The 14,620-nt window shown below is 33.1% G+C and overlaps 1 protein-coding gene across 3 annotated transcripts in view; it reads left to right on the forward strand.

Moving 5' to 3' along the window:
* The window catches only part of AKT3 (AKT serine/threonine kinase 3), a 412,039-nt gene that overhangs the window by 25,115 nt on the left and 372,304 nt on the right, over positions 1-14,620 (forward strand). For 2 of the 3 annotated variants that reach the window (XM_074222894.1, XM_074222895.1), the window contains exon 2: positions 7,552-7,712. In XM_074222894.1, coding sequence (XP_074078995.1) covers positions 7,667-7,712 — 46 coding nt within the window. In that variant the 5' untranslated portion in view covers positions 7,552-7,666. Of the gene's footprint in view, positions 1-7,551; positions 7,713-14,620 lie in introns of those variants that run through there. The other variant, XM_074222899.1, reaches the window with a different exon arrangement.

Genomic DNA, 14,620 nt, shown 5'->3' on the forward strand with positions numbered 1-14,620 from the left:
TAACATATTCATCTTCCTTCATAGAATTTATCTCTTCCTTCATGTGAGTTCCCTTGAGTAGGCACTTTCCTTCCTTAGCCATCTCTTCTATTCACCGATAACCCTTCTTCCTGAGAGACCACTATATTTCTCTTCTCTTTCTTCCTTATTCATGGACTTAACTAATGTATATCAACACTTCTGTGTTCTCTTTCCCCTTTTACGCACTTTCCTGTATTGCAGTTTATTCCCACAAAAATATTGGTTGGAGGAGGAGGGGAAGAGTTGGTTGTGGTGTTTTTCTGTTCCTTTAAATTCTAATTTCATCTTTATCCCCTTTTGTATTTTAAAAAAAAGTCTCTCAATGGCCGCTCTGTTGATGTTTTTAATCATCTCTAGATATAGAGTAATTTATTTCATTGTTATTCCTTGGTAGTTATTTTTATTTCACTCTCTTATATTTATATTGTTTGAGGTATTTGTCGATTCATTATTCTTCTCACATCTGTTTATTTTCCCCAAATACCTCTTTTTTTGAATGTCCATTTAAAAAGCTTATTATTAGGCTCACATTTGCAGTTTAAGCCATTTTGGGCTGCATCTTGAACTCTTTTGTCTTTTGGAATATATTATTGGGAATATATAATTCTGTCCCCTTCTGCAGTTATTTATTGAGTGCAGAATAGTCTTGTTGTTTGAATTCTTTTTCTTATAGTTAATGAAAGTCTTTTTTCTGTCTCTTTGCAGAATTGGTTATAACTGAAATTATGGAATTTGATTACTGAAGTGTTTTGGAGTTTGAAATAGAAGATTTGTGTTTTTGATTCTTTAAATTGGCATTTTGTTTTCTGTTTGGAGAAATTCTGGTTAGTTTTTTTTAAAAAAATGGCATTCTCGTATTCTGATGTTGAGTTATTTTAATTTGAACTGGTTTCTCCTAAGAGTCCTGCAGTGTTCCTTAGATAGTCCCTATGCATCATGTCTTTGAGGATTAGTGACTTTTGTTGGTATAGAGACCATGTGTTCTTTTATCTTAGTTGTTTTTTGCCTCTCCATCCTGTTTATCTCATTATATTTGTATTCTGACTCTCTTGTTCTCTCTAGGTTTTTTGGAGAAACTCACTACTGAAGATTCAAATTTTTGAATTCTACTTATTACTTCTTTTTTTGTTGTTTTTGTTGTTTTGTTTTTTTAGGTTTTTGCAAGGGAAATGGGGTTAGGTGGCTTGCCCAAGGCCACACAGCTAGGTAATTATTGTCTGAGACCGGATTTGAACCCAGGTACTCCTGACTCCAGGGCCGGTGCTTTATCCACTACGCCACCTAGCCGCCCTCTCCACTGATTCTTGAAAGCTCATCTCAGGAGCTACTTCAATCAGGAAGTTCATAGTGATTAACTCTTCCTTTTTTGAACTCTATAGTACTTATGGTCTTTATTATTCCTTTAGTGCTTTGCATCGACTGCCAAGGGATGTCATTTATTTTCATGAGTGACTGTTTTTTTCCAGGTCAGTAGTGTGATAATGAATCCTGTTGCCATCTACTGCCACCTAGTAGCTCTGGGACCATGAGAAAGTAACTTTACTTCTCTGAGGTTCAGTTTCCTTACGTGCAAAATGGGGATGATGTTATTTGTTTTGCTGCCCTTATAGGACTGTAGCAGAGAAAGTGCTCAATAGACCTATTGAAATGTTAATATCCTTTAAAATATCAATTATTTTAACTTAATAAACAAATCTACAATTCAAGGAAAAGGAAAAAAAGAAGGTGGTATTAAAATCATAAACTTCTATAATATATAGGGTTTTTTAATAGTTTGTATTAAATTTAACATAGCAGTAAATGACAAAATTGTCCCAATTGTTTGTGTCCCCTTTAAAATTTTTAGAAATTTCTTCTATGTACTTTTTTTTAGATTTTTTTTTTTTTTTTGCAAGGCAGTGGGGTTAAGTGGCTCGCCCAGGGCCACACAGCTAGGTCATTATTAAGTGTCTGAGACCGTATTTGAACCCAGGTACTCCTGACTGCAAGGCCGGTGCTTTATCCACTACGCCACCTAGCCGCCCTCTACTACTTACTTCTGACCATAATATGTGCTCTGGCCATAAATTTCCAATATTTGTTACTTTCTAACTTTGCTTATGTTTTTCTGTTTCTTTTTAGAACCATTCAATAGTAGTTGATAATAGTTTCATTCTATCTTAGAGTTTTCTAGTAAAAGACATTTGAACCATCACCTTGATCACCATCTCTCCCTTTGATCACTACAGAGACAGCCCAGGACCCTAATCCTTCAAAATAGCTATGCTTTCAGCCTGATGTTTGCATGATCATCTTGGGAAGCAACCCAAGGGAATTGTGTCCAGGCAACTGTTTTGGCAGGTTCAATAGCTGTAGCTTCTAGACCAGAAAGTTTTATATGCAAAGTCACTGTCAATCCATCAGAAATGGATATGATTTTATCAGTGGAAATGACATTAAAGAAGAGGCATCACTATCTAATTTTCTTTTGTACCCTTAGGGCCTCGGTACCTTTTCATTTGACTTGATGCTGAAACTTTTCACCTATTTTATTTTGTTTTTTTGCAAGGCAATGGGGTTAAGTGACTTGCACAAGGTCCCACAGCTAGGTAATTATTAAGTGTCTTAGGTCAGATTTGAACTCAGGTCCTCCTCACTCCAGGGCCAGTTCTATCTACTGCACTACCTAGTTGCCCCATATATATTTTATTTCCCCTATTCAAATGTGAGTTCCTTAAGATCAGAAAATATCTTACTTTTCATTACATATCCTTGGCATTTAGCATAATACTTGACACACTGTAAGGCGTCCCTCTCTCTTTCCTTCCTCCTCTTCCTCTTGTCCTTCCTTTCCCTCTTTTTTCGTCCCGCCTTCCCTTCTTCATTTTTTCCTTCTGTTTCATTAGGGATTGCTTCAATTTCCTTTGTCTTGTAATAATTATTTAGATGTTTGTGATCTTTTTGAGTTTTTTAGTATTCATCCTTTTGTTTTTAGTATTTTTTTTATCCTGTTTGTACTCCATTTTTTAATTAAATATCTTCCTCTTAAAATATTTGGTGGTTTTAGTCTTTTTTTTTTCATTGATTTCTGTTATTTTCTGACTCCTCATTTGATGGTATGTATATTCCCTAGGCTGTCTTAACTTCTTCCTAAGTTAGAGCATTTACTTTTCAGATTTTGGGTCATAGGTTAGGTAGCTTCTGGGGAGTCAACTGACTTTCAGTTCCCTTTTCTTCAAGCCTTGTAGACTTGTACACATTGCCCCCCTTAATTCTTTTCCAACTCTTGGTAACCTTACTGCTCATTGCTGCAGTACAAAGATGGACTCATATCTGTGTGTCCATCTTTGACCTATCCACTGAGCTAAAACTTTTATCTCCACGTGCCTATTATAGGACCACTTCATCTGATTGGCTTCTTGTTATACCTCAAACTAAACTTGTCATGAACCATCTTATTTTTTTCACTAATAAACTTTGTCTTTCCTCAGACTTAATGATGTTTATCTGTGGTACCTGCATGCATCATTTTCCTGCTTTCAGTTCTTGAGTGCTGTCTTTTCCCCTTTCTCATTCAAACAGATTCCTAAGGACTTCTTTTTACCACCTTTCACTTCTGATAACTATGGCAACAGTCTCAGGTCTTTGTCTGTTATTCTTTAATCTGTCCTTAGTATGTTGCTAGGTGAATCTTTCTTATTTAGTTTGCTTTAGAACTCTTAAATGACTTCATATTGTCTAACCATTAAAATTCAGACAGACTTAATTGATATTCAGGACTCATGACTTGACTATTTTTTACCTGTTTCTTTTACATTATTTTCCTTTATGTATGCTGTGCTAGAGCCAGACTTTGCAAAGAACTCTTGTCACCCCTTGCTCTCTCTAGTTAGAATATACCCTTGGCCTTTTTAATTTCTCACAGTCCATTAAAGATGAACCCAGATGCCACCTTTTGTGTAAAGTGTTTCCTGATCATTCCCTTCAGTTACCTAATAAGTTGACAAGTAAGAGGAGAGGAAACAAGCATTTATTAAGTGCCAACTCTGTGCTAGGGGGTTTACCATTATCTCTTAAATTTCACAGCCACCATGTGATTTATAGGAGCTGTTATTTCACTTTATAGTTGAGGAAACAGGCCAACAGGGTTGACGTGACCTGCCCAGGTCTACAGAACTAATAATTGTCTGAAGTTGTTTCAGGATCAGTTTTCTAACTTAAACCTCTCAGATCTTTTTTTTAGAAAATACTATTACTTATCCTTCTTTAAATTGTAACCTTAATATTAACCTGTTTGATGAACAGGAGTTCACCCAGGACATACACTCCTGGTTAGGAAGAGGACACTTAGACCTTACAGTATATTTTGTCCCTGTGCAGTCTAGTCTTTCAGATGGAATTCTACGGATGTCCTTTTTTTTCAATTATAATGGTAACTCCCAGACAGTATAGACACTACTTCATTTTACTATTTGTATCCTTAACTGTTTGGAACACAATAAATGCTTAATAATTTATTCAGGAAATCTAGTATAACTTGTTTTCTAAACTTTTTCTCCTTTAGCAGCTTGTACATGGTTTGGCATACCAATGTGTACTTAATATGCTGTCAAACATAGCATATGTCTGATGTTTAAATCAGGCTGAGCTTTTTGGGGAGCAAGGTGGAGATCTCTTTTTTACAAACTGATAATCACAGAATTATAGAATATTAGAATTAGAGTGAACTATAACAGATGATCTTGTCTGAATCTTAACTGCAACATTCATGATAAGTAGTAATCCATCCATCTCTTTCTTTCTTTCTCTTTCTTTCTTTCTTCCTTCCTTTCTTCCTTCCTTCCTTCCTTCCTTCCTTCCTTCCTTCCTTCCTGGCAGTGGGGTTAAGTGACTTGCCCAAGGTCACGCAGCTAGGCATTTAAGTGTCTGAGGCCAGATTTGAACTCAAGTACTCCTGCCTCCAGGGCCAGGACTCTATCCACTGAACCACCTAGCCGCCCCCATAATCATTTATTTCCATTCGAAGACTTCAAACCACTGGGAACTGTTTGTCAAAGACTTCCTATTTAATTTTGGGACAGATTTAATGGTTTAGGGAGCTTTTCTTTAGGACTGAAATCTTTCAGTTGGAAATTTATGTAAACTTAATTTTATTGTAAAAGTTAGAAAAAATTGATGTTTTGGGGTAAATTAAAGGAACCATTTAACCAAAAAATCTTAAGGCAATGATTTGGAAACAAAGTTAAACTTATTTTTATTTGTTAATATGGTAGTGTTTGGTTTGAGCATGGGTCTCCAAAGGATAGACTGTGGCATCATTCAAAGATTTGTTGTGGTCAATCAGTCGGGGTGGGAAGATTGGTTGTATTGTCTCTCTCTTCTGTAGCTAGTTGTGGGGCATGTTTTCAACACTATTTTACCTATCCATCACCCATTATTGCTCATTTCTATTTGTTCACTTCCAATTTTTGCAAGATTAGCTTTCCCCCTTTGTACATCAACTGCAATCAGGGTACCTTATAGTAGCAGCTTCGTAGATACCATTGAAAAAATTCTACTCTCATACTGCACCCCTCCACCCCTCCCCATTGCCTCCCAGCTTGTCACTTCCTCAGACTTCGTATTTTAAGGCAGTGATTTTTATTAAAAAGTAAAAAAAATAAAATAAAAACACCTTCTCCTCTTTTTTATTTTATGTAAGGCATAGAGTCACACTGCTTATCATTGCAGTTTGAAGTTGTGATCTACATTGCAAATTTCAATACATTATCATTGTCCTAAACCTCCTCTTTTAAACTACCCTGTATTTGTTGGATACCCCAGTTCCTAAGTAACCTAAGTGTCTAGTGTAAGTAGCATTTTTGACTCTTCAGTCTTTTTTTTCCCTTACATACCCAAATAGTTACTAAATCTTGATATTTCTGTATCCACAAAATTTGGCCATCTTTCCTCTTCTTTCCACTCGCATAGCCATTATGCTAGTTTGTTCCCTTATCACCCCAACTTGAACTGTTGTACCATGCTCCTAATTGTTCCCACTGTTTTATATGTACTCCTTTTCCAGTCCATCCTATTGCACAGTTGCCAAAGAAATTTTCCTAACATGCAGCTCTGATTTGTCACACTTTACAATTTTCCCTCCCCTTCCCCCTACATAAACTGTAGTAGCAACCCTCTGACTGGTATCAAACATAAATTAATGTTGGTATTTTAAAACCCTTTACAACTTTTCCACTTTTATTTAAAGTTTTCTCCTGCTCACACTGTATAATCACGTCAGTCTTGGAAACTAAATGACTCTCAGTGTATAGAAAACTAGACTAAGAATCAAAATCTGAATTCAGAAAGCCTCAGACAGGAAATTGTGATAATTAATACCTACTGCCCAGGGTGGTTGTGAAGATCAAATGAAATAGTATTTATAAAGTGCTATATAAATGTTGTAATGGTGATGAAGATAATGTTGCCAGATGATCCTTGTTGAAATTTCCTCACATTCAGACAAAACAGAACTAAAGTGTACAAATATGAATATGATATTAAGGTGTAATACTTCCATTAAGCAGGATCCTATAAAGAAGAAAGTGATATCTAAAAACTTGCTGCTATGGAACTCAGAGGCAATTCACTTTTTCTTGTTTTTACATTTGGTGGTCAATAAAGAAAAGAATATTATTTCTGCCAAACTCCTTGCATGTTCACTGTGACTTTTTGATTATATTGTGTCTTTTAATTTAAAAAAAAGTATCTTTAAAAAATTAGCTGTTTCCTAGCTATGTTACAAATAGCAATTATTTATAAATGCTCTATCCTGTCTGATATATGAATGTATGCAGTATATCCACAAGCATTTAGATTACAACTTAATCTCCAGAAATCTTAAAATTTGTAGAGTTAGTATTAAGATGACCTGGTTACATGAAATATTTAGAGTTTAAATAGATTAGTTTAAATTAATCATCATTGTTAAAAAATAAAGGCCTGAAAGTCATTGTGAAATCAGCATACCATAAATTGAACTCCATATTCCTCACTTCACTTCACCTTGTTTTGAGTGACTATGTCATACACACACACACACACGCACGTATGTATTTGTAGTGATAATTTTCATACTGATGAAATGATGAATTCTTGAAGTATTAAAGGATTTTGAGCTTATGGTTATGCCAAGTTTTATGTTTCACCTGAAAAATAGCAAGCAAAAACATTGAGATTGGCCACAGTGAAATTACATAAATTTTGAGAAAAAATAGAAAAAACAAATTTTTATTCTACTTTATTTAGAATACAAAATTTTATATATTTCAGTGGTTTTCTTTACCATTTCAAGTCAGAAGTTTCATTATCATTTGAAATATGTCATAAGATCAGGGAAATTACATTCATTATAGAATTATTTAATAAATAAGTTCCATAGTTTGAAGAGCCAAACTTTTATGTGGGGTCAGGCAGTTGAAGACATTTACAAAGAATTAGTTGTTTGTTATTGCTGTATGAGTTGCAAGAATGGAAAAAAAAAGAAATTCTTTCTTCAATACTTCCTTCCAGGCTGAGTCATCACTAGAGAGTGGGAAGGGCAGCAGCAGCAAAAGAGAATCCAAATCCCAAAGCTGATATCTCAAAGTATCTTTTCTTGAAGTTGAGGGCTCAGAGGGGAGCCATCATGAGCGATGTTACCATTGTGAAAGAAGGTTGGGTTCAGAAGAGGGGTAAGTGCTAAACAAAACTGAAAATATTAGTAAGAATAAAAATTAAATTATTGGTAATAGGGGTCAACTGGGAATTGCTTGAGAAGAAAAATGTAATGTCTGGCATTTTATCTTACTCAGTTGACAAAGTGAAACTTATGATCTGTAGTATATTATGTTTTCTAGTTGGGAAAAAACCATTGTTATGTGGTACAGTTTAGGTGTTGCCTTATATTTGAAAACATCTCTTGTAATTCTTAAATGTTATAATTTATAATTTGACTGACAAGTTAAGACTTAAACTTTTTTGCCTTTCACTTGTACCTTATGTATGTTTTGAAGAAACTTAAGTGTTTTGTGCTTTTTAATGGTGGTCTAGACTCCATTCTCTGAATAAATGACTCAGAATGACTTAAAACTTAAATACATAAACACATATAAATGTGGATATGTGTACACACACACACACACACAACTATATATAGCTTCCAAGGAAGTGCATTTGTCATTTAGATGCTGTATTTTAAAAAACTTCATAGGCTTTTAATTTGGGGGGGGTAGGTGGAAAGTAATCAGTGTATATATAGATTCACTGGGAACTGGTGCTACAGATGATTTGAGGAAAGTCATGGATGATAAAGGATTTTTTTTTGTTTTTTTAAATTATATTTTAATTTTTCATTATATTCCTTTAATTCAAATATGTGACTTTAATGGTATAAAATGAAATAGAAAAATAAATTAAATGAAAATTTTAACTTTTTCATAAAATCAACTGCTTATGGATTACATGTTTTATGAAAAAGCTAGAGACTTTAGTATAAGCAATTAAAATTTACTCAGATGACCACACTGAATGGGATGAAGCTATTCCATTCTCAGGATTTCAAAGTTCTTATGTAGCTATTTTTGGTGTCAGAAGTTATTGGCAGACATCAAGTTCTTTATAGATTTTTTAAAAAGATTTTAGTTTGATACCTATTCTTTTTTTACATTGACATTTCTTCATATTCCACCTGATTCCTTGTCACAAAGAAAACAGTAAAGCAAAAATCAATTGATTCCCTGAATGAATGTAATATTTTTCTATTGAGAAGAGAGCTGAATTTCATCATTTATTCTTCAGCAACAATTTTGGTCAGTTTTTCTTTATCTGCTTTTTTTTTCTGAAAAAGTAATTTTAGATAATTTAAATAGAAATTTTAATAGAAATACAGTGTGTTAGTGAACCATTTTTATATAATTTTAAATATTATAAATAACTCACAATATTATTTAAAGTTGATACTGTATGCATAACTTAACAAAAATGGAATCTCTTCTTTATAAAGTATTTGGCCTATATCTAAATTTTGCTTATTTTTCTCCGTATCCGTGATTTAAATGAAGCTTTGCATTGGCAATAGTTTACCAAATTCTTGACTATTCCAACAGAACTATTGAAGAAAAATATGCAAATTTGGTTCTCCAATTGAGAAATCATTTGGCAGCTTTTGAATTATAATTATTTTTGCTAAGCAGTTTCTTATTTGAAGATAGCTTCATAAAAAGATAGTTTGTTTTGGGGATTTGAATATATATATATATAAATGAGTTGCCCCAAATTCAATACCAGTAAGTATGATGTTTTTATATTTAGCTTTTATAAGTTGAATGTTACTTTTTATCCTGCACATCAGCATTATCAAAGATTTCTACATTTTATGTTTTCTGGACTTAGTCTAATTTTATTTACATTTGTGATGTAAATTTGAAGCTTGAGGAATAGGATATCGCTCTTTGTTATCAGTCATATTTAATCTTGAAAGACTGTTCTTTAAAAGGGATATAGATTCTTCCCTGATTATGATTACTAATGATAAATAAAATCCCTCTACATGAAAAAATTAGAATTGTATTATGCCTTACAATTTAGGATCAGCAAATTTTTAGTAAAGTGGTTATTATAGGTTTTCTTCAGCCCAGTTATTCAATCACTAGATTACTGTAGCTCCCTTCTTAGTACTGGTTTGTGCTTCACTAAGGCATCACCAAGGATATAATGTACACATTAATAAGATGTATGCAGGATTCAACCAATAGGTTTACTGACAGTGATCATTGTATTTCTAAAATAAATGTTAAACATTTTATTCTTTGGGTCTAATTTCAAAGTGAACAGTACTGATATTCATATCTACTATTTGCAATGTTTAGAACATTAACAGTGTAGATAATTTATGTGGGTATGGAAAATCATAGGGAACTTTAAATTGCAAAATTATATAGGGTTTTGCTGTTTGAAAACCTTGATTTTTAGTAGTTGTATAGTCAAGTATTATTCTTTTACATGGGATTGTCAAAATTTCTGCAGATTAGTATGGGTTTCAAGTTGTTGTCTTCTCTTTCTTTTTGTAATCTATTTTGCACTATTGAGCCATAACTATGATAGGTACTTTGTGTTTGCCCCTAGGGAACTTAATTTAGAGCAGTCTGAAGCACTTGTAGTACTTTTAACAGTTAGAAACAACAGAGCTTTCTACCTAGTTAGCAAGAATAATTAATTAAAATGGGAATTTAGCAGATGGTAGACTGTAGTGAATTGCTCTTCTTCCTCTCTTCTCTCTCCTTTTATCTGTATTCCTCCTTCCTCCCATTTTCCCCTACTTTCCCCCAATAATTGAGAATATGATGCTTCTCTGGTAATGATTTATAAAAATTCTTAGATTTCGCTTTGCATTCTTCTAAAACTACTTTATTGCTAAAATTTTTTTAATGGGTGAAGAAACTGCAAAAATGTGTTCACTTCTTAGAATCTTTGTAATATTTAACTAATTGAATCTTAGTTCTTTGTTCTCTTTGTAACCTTTGTGTGCTTCCTGATATAGATTTCTTTCCAAAGTAGGTGACTGGAATTAGCTTGCACCTTGAAGTTTAGTTGTAGTTTCTATGTTAGTGTTATTTAAGAACATTATTCTCTAAAAATATTTGCCTCACAAGTACTAATATGATTTATTTAAATGTTGTATTTATAGAGATTTGTGTATTAAACAAGTAACAGTGACTTCAGAATAGTAATAGTGAGAATTAGGACTCTTTAAGTAGTAAGGATGAATAAATTAATCCTTATGCAAACTAAATTATGGGTAAATACTGAACTTGCTGGAGTTTTAATATTTGATCAATGTTTTACTTTTGATGTAACCTAATCAAATATTAAAAATATATAGAATAAAACAGATTCTTTTGGATTTTACTTGAGTAGAGATGTGTGCCTTTTGTTTGTATTTTATTCAAATCACAACTTTCAGAAGTTACTAGGTGATTAAGGAGAATGAAAACGATAGTACCATTTCCTGTTTACTACACAGCAGAAAACTTTTTCCATAAAGAGTAATACAGTCTCATTGTAAGCAATGACAGTATGAACTCATGGCATGTTAGAAAAATTTACTTTGACTTTTGGGATTAAAAATGGAGTATAGATATGTGAAGATTAAATTAATTGCTTAATTGTTTAATTAAAGCCTGAATGTAGGCAATATTTTTCTTTCCTAATGTTGCCAGATTTGTTCTCAGTTTCAGCTCTAAGAACTTGGTATAGTCATTTCTTGAGAAGACAAGAGACAGTGTGAGCTTTGTTTCTTTGGTGGCCTCTCTGGAGGGTATCTGCTAGGTTAAGCCACATTGATTTTTTTCTTTATAATAGTGTGGAGTGTAGGAGACGGAGGTCTGCTCTCCTGTCCAAATACTATAATAGTTTGCGATTCTTAGACTTTCTAGAGTTTTGGGACTTAGATTTTCTAAGAGTTTGGGACTCTTAACTTACTAGAGTAAAACTTATTAGAGTTTTCTTGATCTGTAAACTGCTTGTTATGTGTTTTCACAGGACTGTTTTAAGGACCAGATAATAAAACAAAAAGGTATCTTGGAAAAACGAGGGGATTTTACAGAAATTGAAATGAAAAAGGAACTTTGAAATCTGTCTAGTCCAGTTCCCTCATTTTACAAATGTGGAAAACTGAGTCCCATGGAAGTGAAATGACTTAATGATTGACCAGGTGGTAAACCAGAAGGGTATGAATTTCAACCAAGGCATTGTTATTTTAATTTCAGTATTCTGTTTATTATACTACATTTCCCTTATATAGAAATCATTAATGTTTTCTTTTAACTAACCTTTGAATGTTGACATTTCTGCAAGCATCTACCCTTGTAAATCATCTCTTCTCCCTAAAGTCATTTATCTGGTAATCTACGGTTATAACCTCAACTTATTTTTATCCCCAGCCTGATTTCAAGTTCTCTCTCAAAACATAGATTCGAAATCTAATTCTTTATAACCCTAGATAAATCTTCTCTATACCTTAATTCATATAAAGTTTTATTAGATCTCTTATGTTTTCTTCTAGCCGCCATTATTCTATGATTAATTTAGCTCTAGATCTTCATTTACAACTGGAATGAAGTTAGAAAAGTATTTCTTAGGCTCTTAGTATATACTAGGTACCAACTTAAGTTCTGGGGATGCAAGTAGAAAATCAAGTTTGATCCTGATGATAGTAGAAAACCACTGGTGTTTATTGAGTTGGGGTGTTATTGGGACAGGTGACATGGTCAGATTTGTGCTTTAGGAAAATCACTCTGATGGCTGAAAGGAGAATGAATTGGAATGGGGAGGGACTTGAGGTGTCCCCATCAAGCTGTTGAATAATCCAGGTGTGATTTGATGAGGGCCTACATTAAAGTAGTAGTAGTAGTAGTAGTAGTAGTAGTAGTAGTAGTAGTAGTAGTAGTAGTAGTAGTAGTAGTAGTAGTAGTATTAGAAGAGAGATGTTGCAAAAGTGAAATCATCAGGCTTTGGTAACAGATTGATTGTGGGAAGTGAGAGATAGTAAGGAGTTGAGAATGACCCTTAGGTTGGGAACCTGAGGGACTGAGAGGATGTTATTATAACACATATGTATATTAATAGTCACAACTTTAAAGCTATTCTTGATTCTGCTTTCTCCCTCAATCCCTAGTCATCTGCCAACACTTGTCATAATATCTCTCTCCCCTCTTTTCTCCACTGTTACTATTATTTTTATTTAATATTTTATTTTTCCCCCTAGTTATTTGCAAAAACAATTTTTAACATTAGTTTTTAAAAGTTTTGAGTTCCAAAATTTTCTTTTTCCCTCCCCAGCTCCCTCATTGAGAAGGCAAGCAACTTAATATAGAATATACATGTCTAGTCCTGCAAACCACAGATTAAAAAAAAAAGAAAAATTTAAGTATGCTTTGATCTGTATTTAAACTCCATTCTCAAGATTAATTTTTCATTATTGTATAGCTGAGAATAACTAAGTTGATCATTGTACAATATTGCTATTGTTGTATACAACATTCTGATTCTATTCATTTCGCATCTGTTCATGTAAGTCTTCCCAGGTTTTTCTGAAAGCATCCTGCTTGTCATGTCTTATAACACAATAGTGTACCATCACAATTATATACTATTTAGCCATTCCTCAACTGAGGGGTGTCCTTTCACTATCCAATTCTTTGCTATCATATAAAGAACTGCTAAATATATTTTTTTGTATATATATATAGGTCCTTTTCTTTTGTGTTTTGTATATCTTTGGGATACACACCTAGGAGAGATATTTTCCTTCTCTTCTTACAACCAAAGCCTCTTATCTTGACTATAGCAGTAACCTCTTAAACGATCTCCCTCTATATCCAATTTCTCCATTTCTCCTTTTTGTAATTCATTCTCTTCAGAGCTTGATGTAATGATATTCTTTATACATAAATCAAATCATGTTATCCCCCCCACACACACACATTGAAATATCTTTAGTGATTCTTTGTTGACTCTTAAGGTAAAATAAAAAAAGTCCTAAACCTGGTGTTTAAAGTCTTCTATGGCAGAGGTGTCAGATATGTGACTCATGCCACTCTAAAGTATACCTGTATTAGAATAAAATGTGATCTGGAAATATTTAACAAAATAAATAAAATATATTAAAACATAATAACATTTTAAAACGTAGTTTGTAGCTCAGGGATCTCATATTCTTTGTTTTTGGAGAAGATAGAGAAGTATGGATTAAACAATAACGCAATTAGATTTAATACTAGATGATTGGACTCAAAGAGTGAGTTCATTGTGTCAACAGGCAGTCATAGCTTTATGAAACTCACATGAAAGCTTGGTTTATTACAAGACATGAACATGCTGTGGAACTCTAAACAGAGGCACAAAGTTCACAATCCAAACAAGTCTGCATATTTATAGTTTCTGGAGCATATGACAATTCAAGAATACATATACATTGGATTCTGATCACCATTAGCATAGCAAGAAGTCTTTATTGGAATATTTCAAGAATCTTTGTTTGGCCCTGTGCTGCCTAATATTTTTCTTAATGCTTTTGATAAAGGTACAGATTGCATGCTCATCAAAGAAACTTTGAAAGACTTCAAAACTGTCATCAATATAGTGACCAACCATGATTCAGAAGATTGATGTTGTACCTACACAAAAATTGATCATATACTAGGGCATAAAAATAATCATAATCAAATGCAGAAAGGAAGAAATAGTGAATACATCCTTTCTCAGACCATAATGCAATAAAAATCACATGCAATTATGGGCCATGGAGAGATAGACCTAAAATTACAAACTAAATAATCTTATTTTAAAGAATGAGTGGGTCAAACAACAAATTATAGATAGAATTAATGGTTTCATCCAAAACAATGACAATAATGAGACAACATACTAAAATTTATTGGATATAGCCAAGGCACTCATTAGGGGATAAATTATACATCTTTAAATGCTTACATGTTTAAAATAAAGATGAAATTAATGAACTAACATGCAACTAAAATAATTAGAGAAAGAACAAATTAAAAACCCCCAATTAAATACCAAATTAGAAATTCTAAAAATT

Source organism: Macrotis lagotis, chromosome 2, assembly GCF_037893015.1.
Source record: "Macrotis lagotis isolate mMagLag1 chromosome 2, bilby.v1.9.chrom.fasta, whole genome shotgun sequence".
In the NCBI taxonomy this organism is placed as follows: Eukaryota; Metazoa; Chordata; class Mammalia; order Peramelemorphia; family Peramelidae; genus Macrotis; species Macrotis lagotis.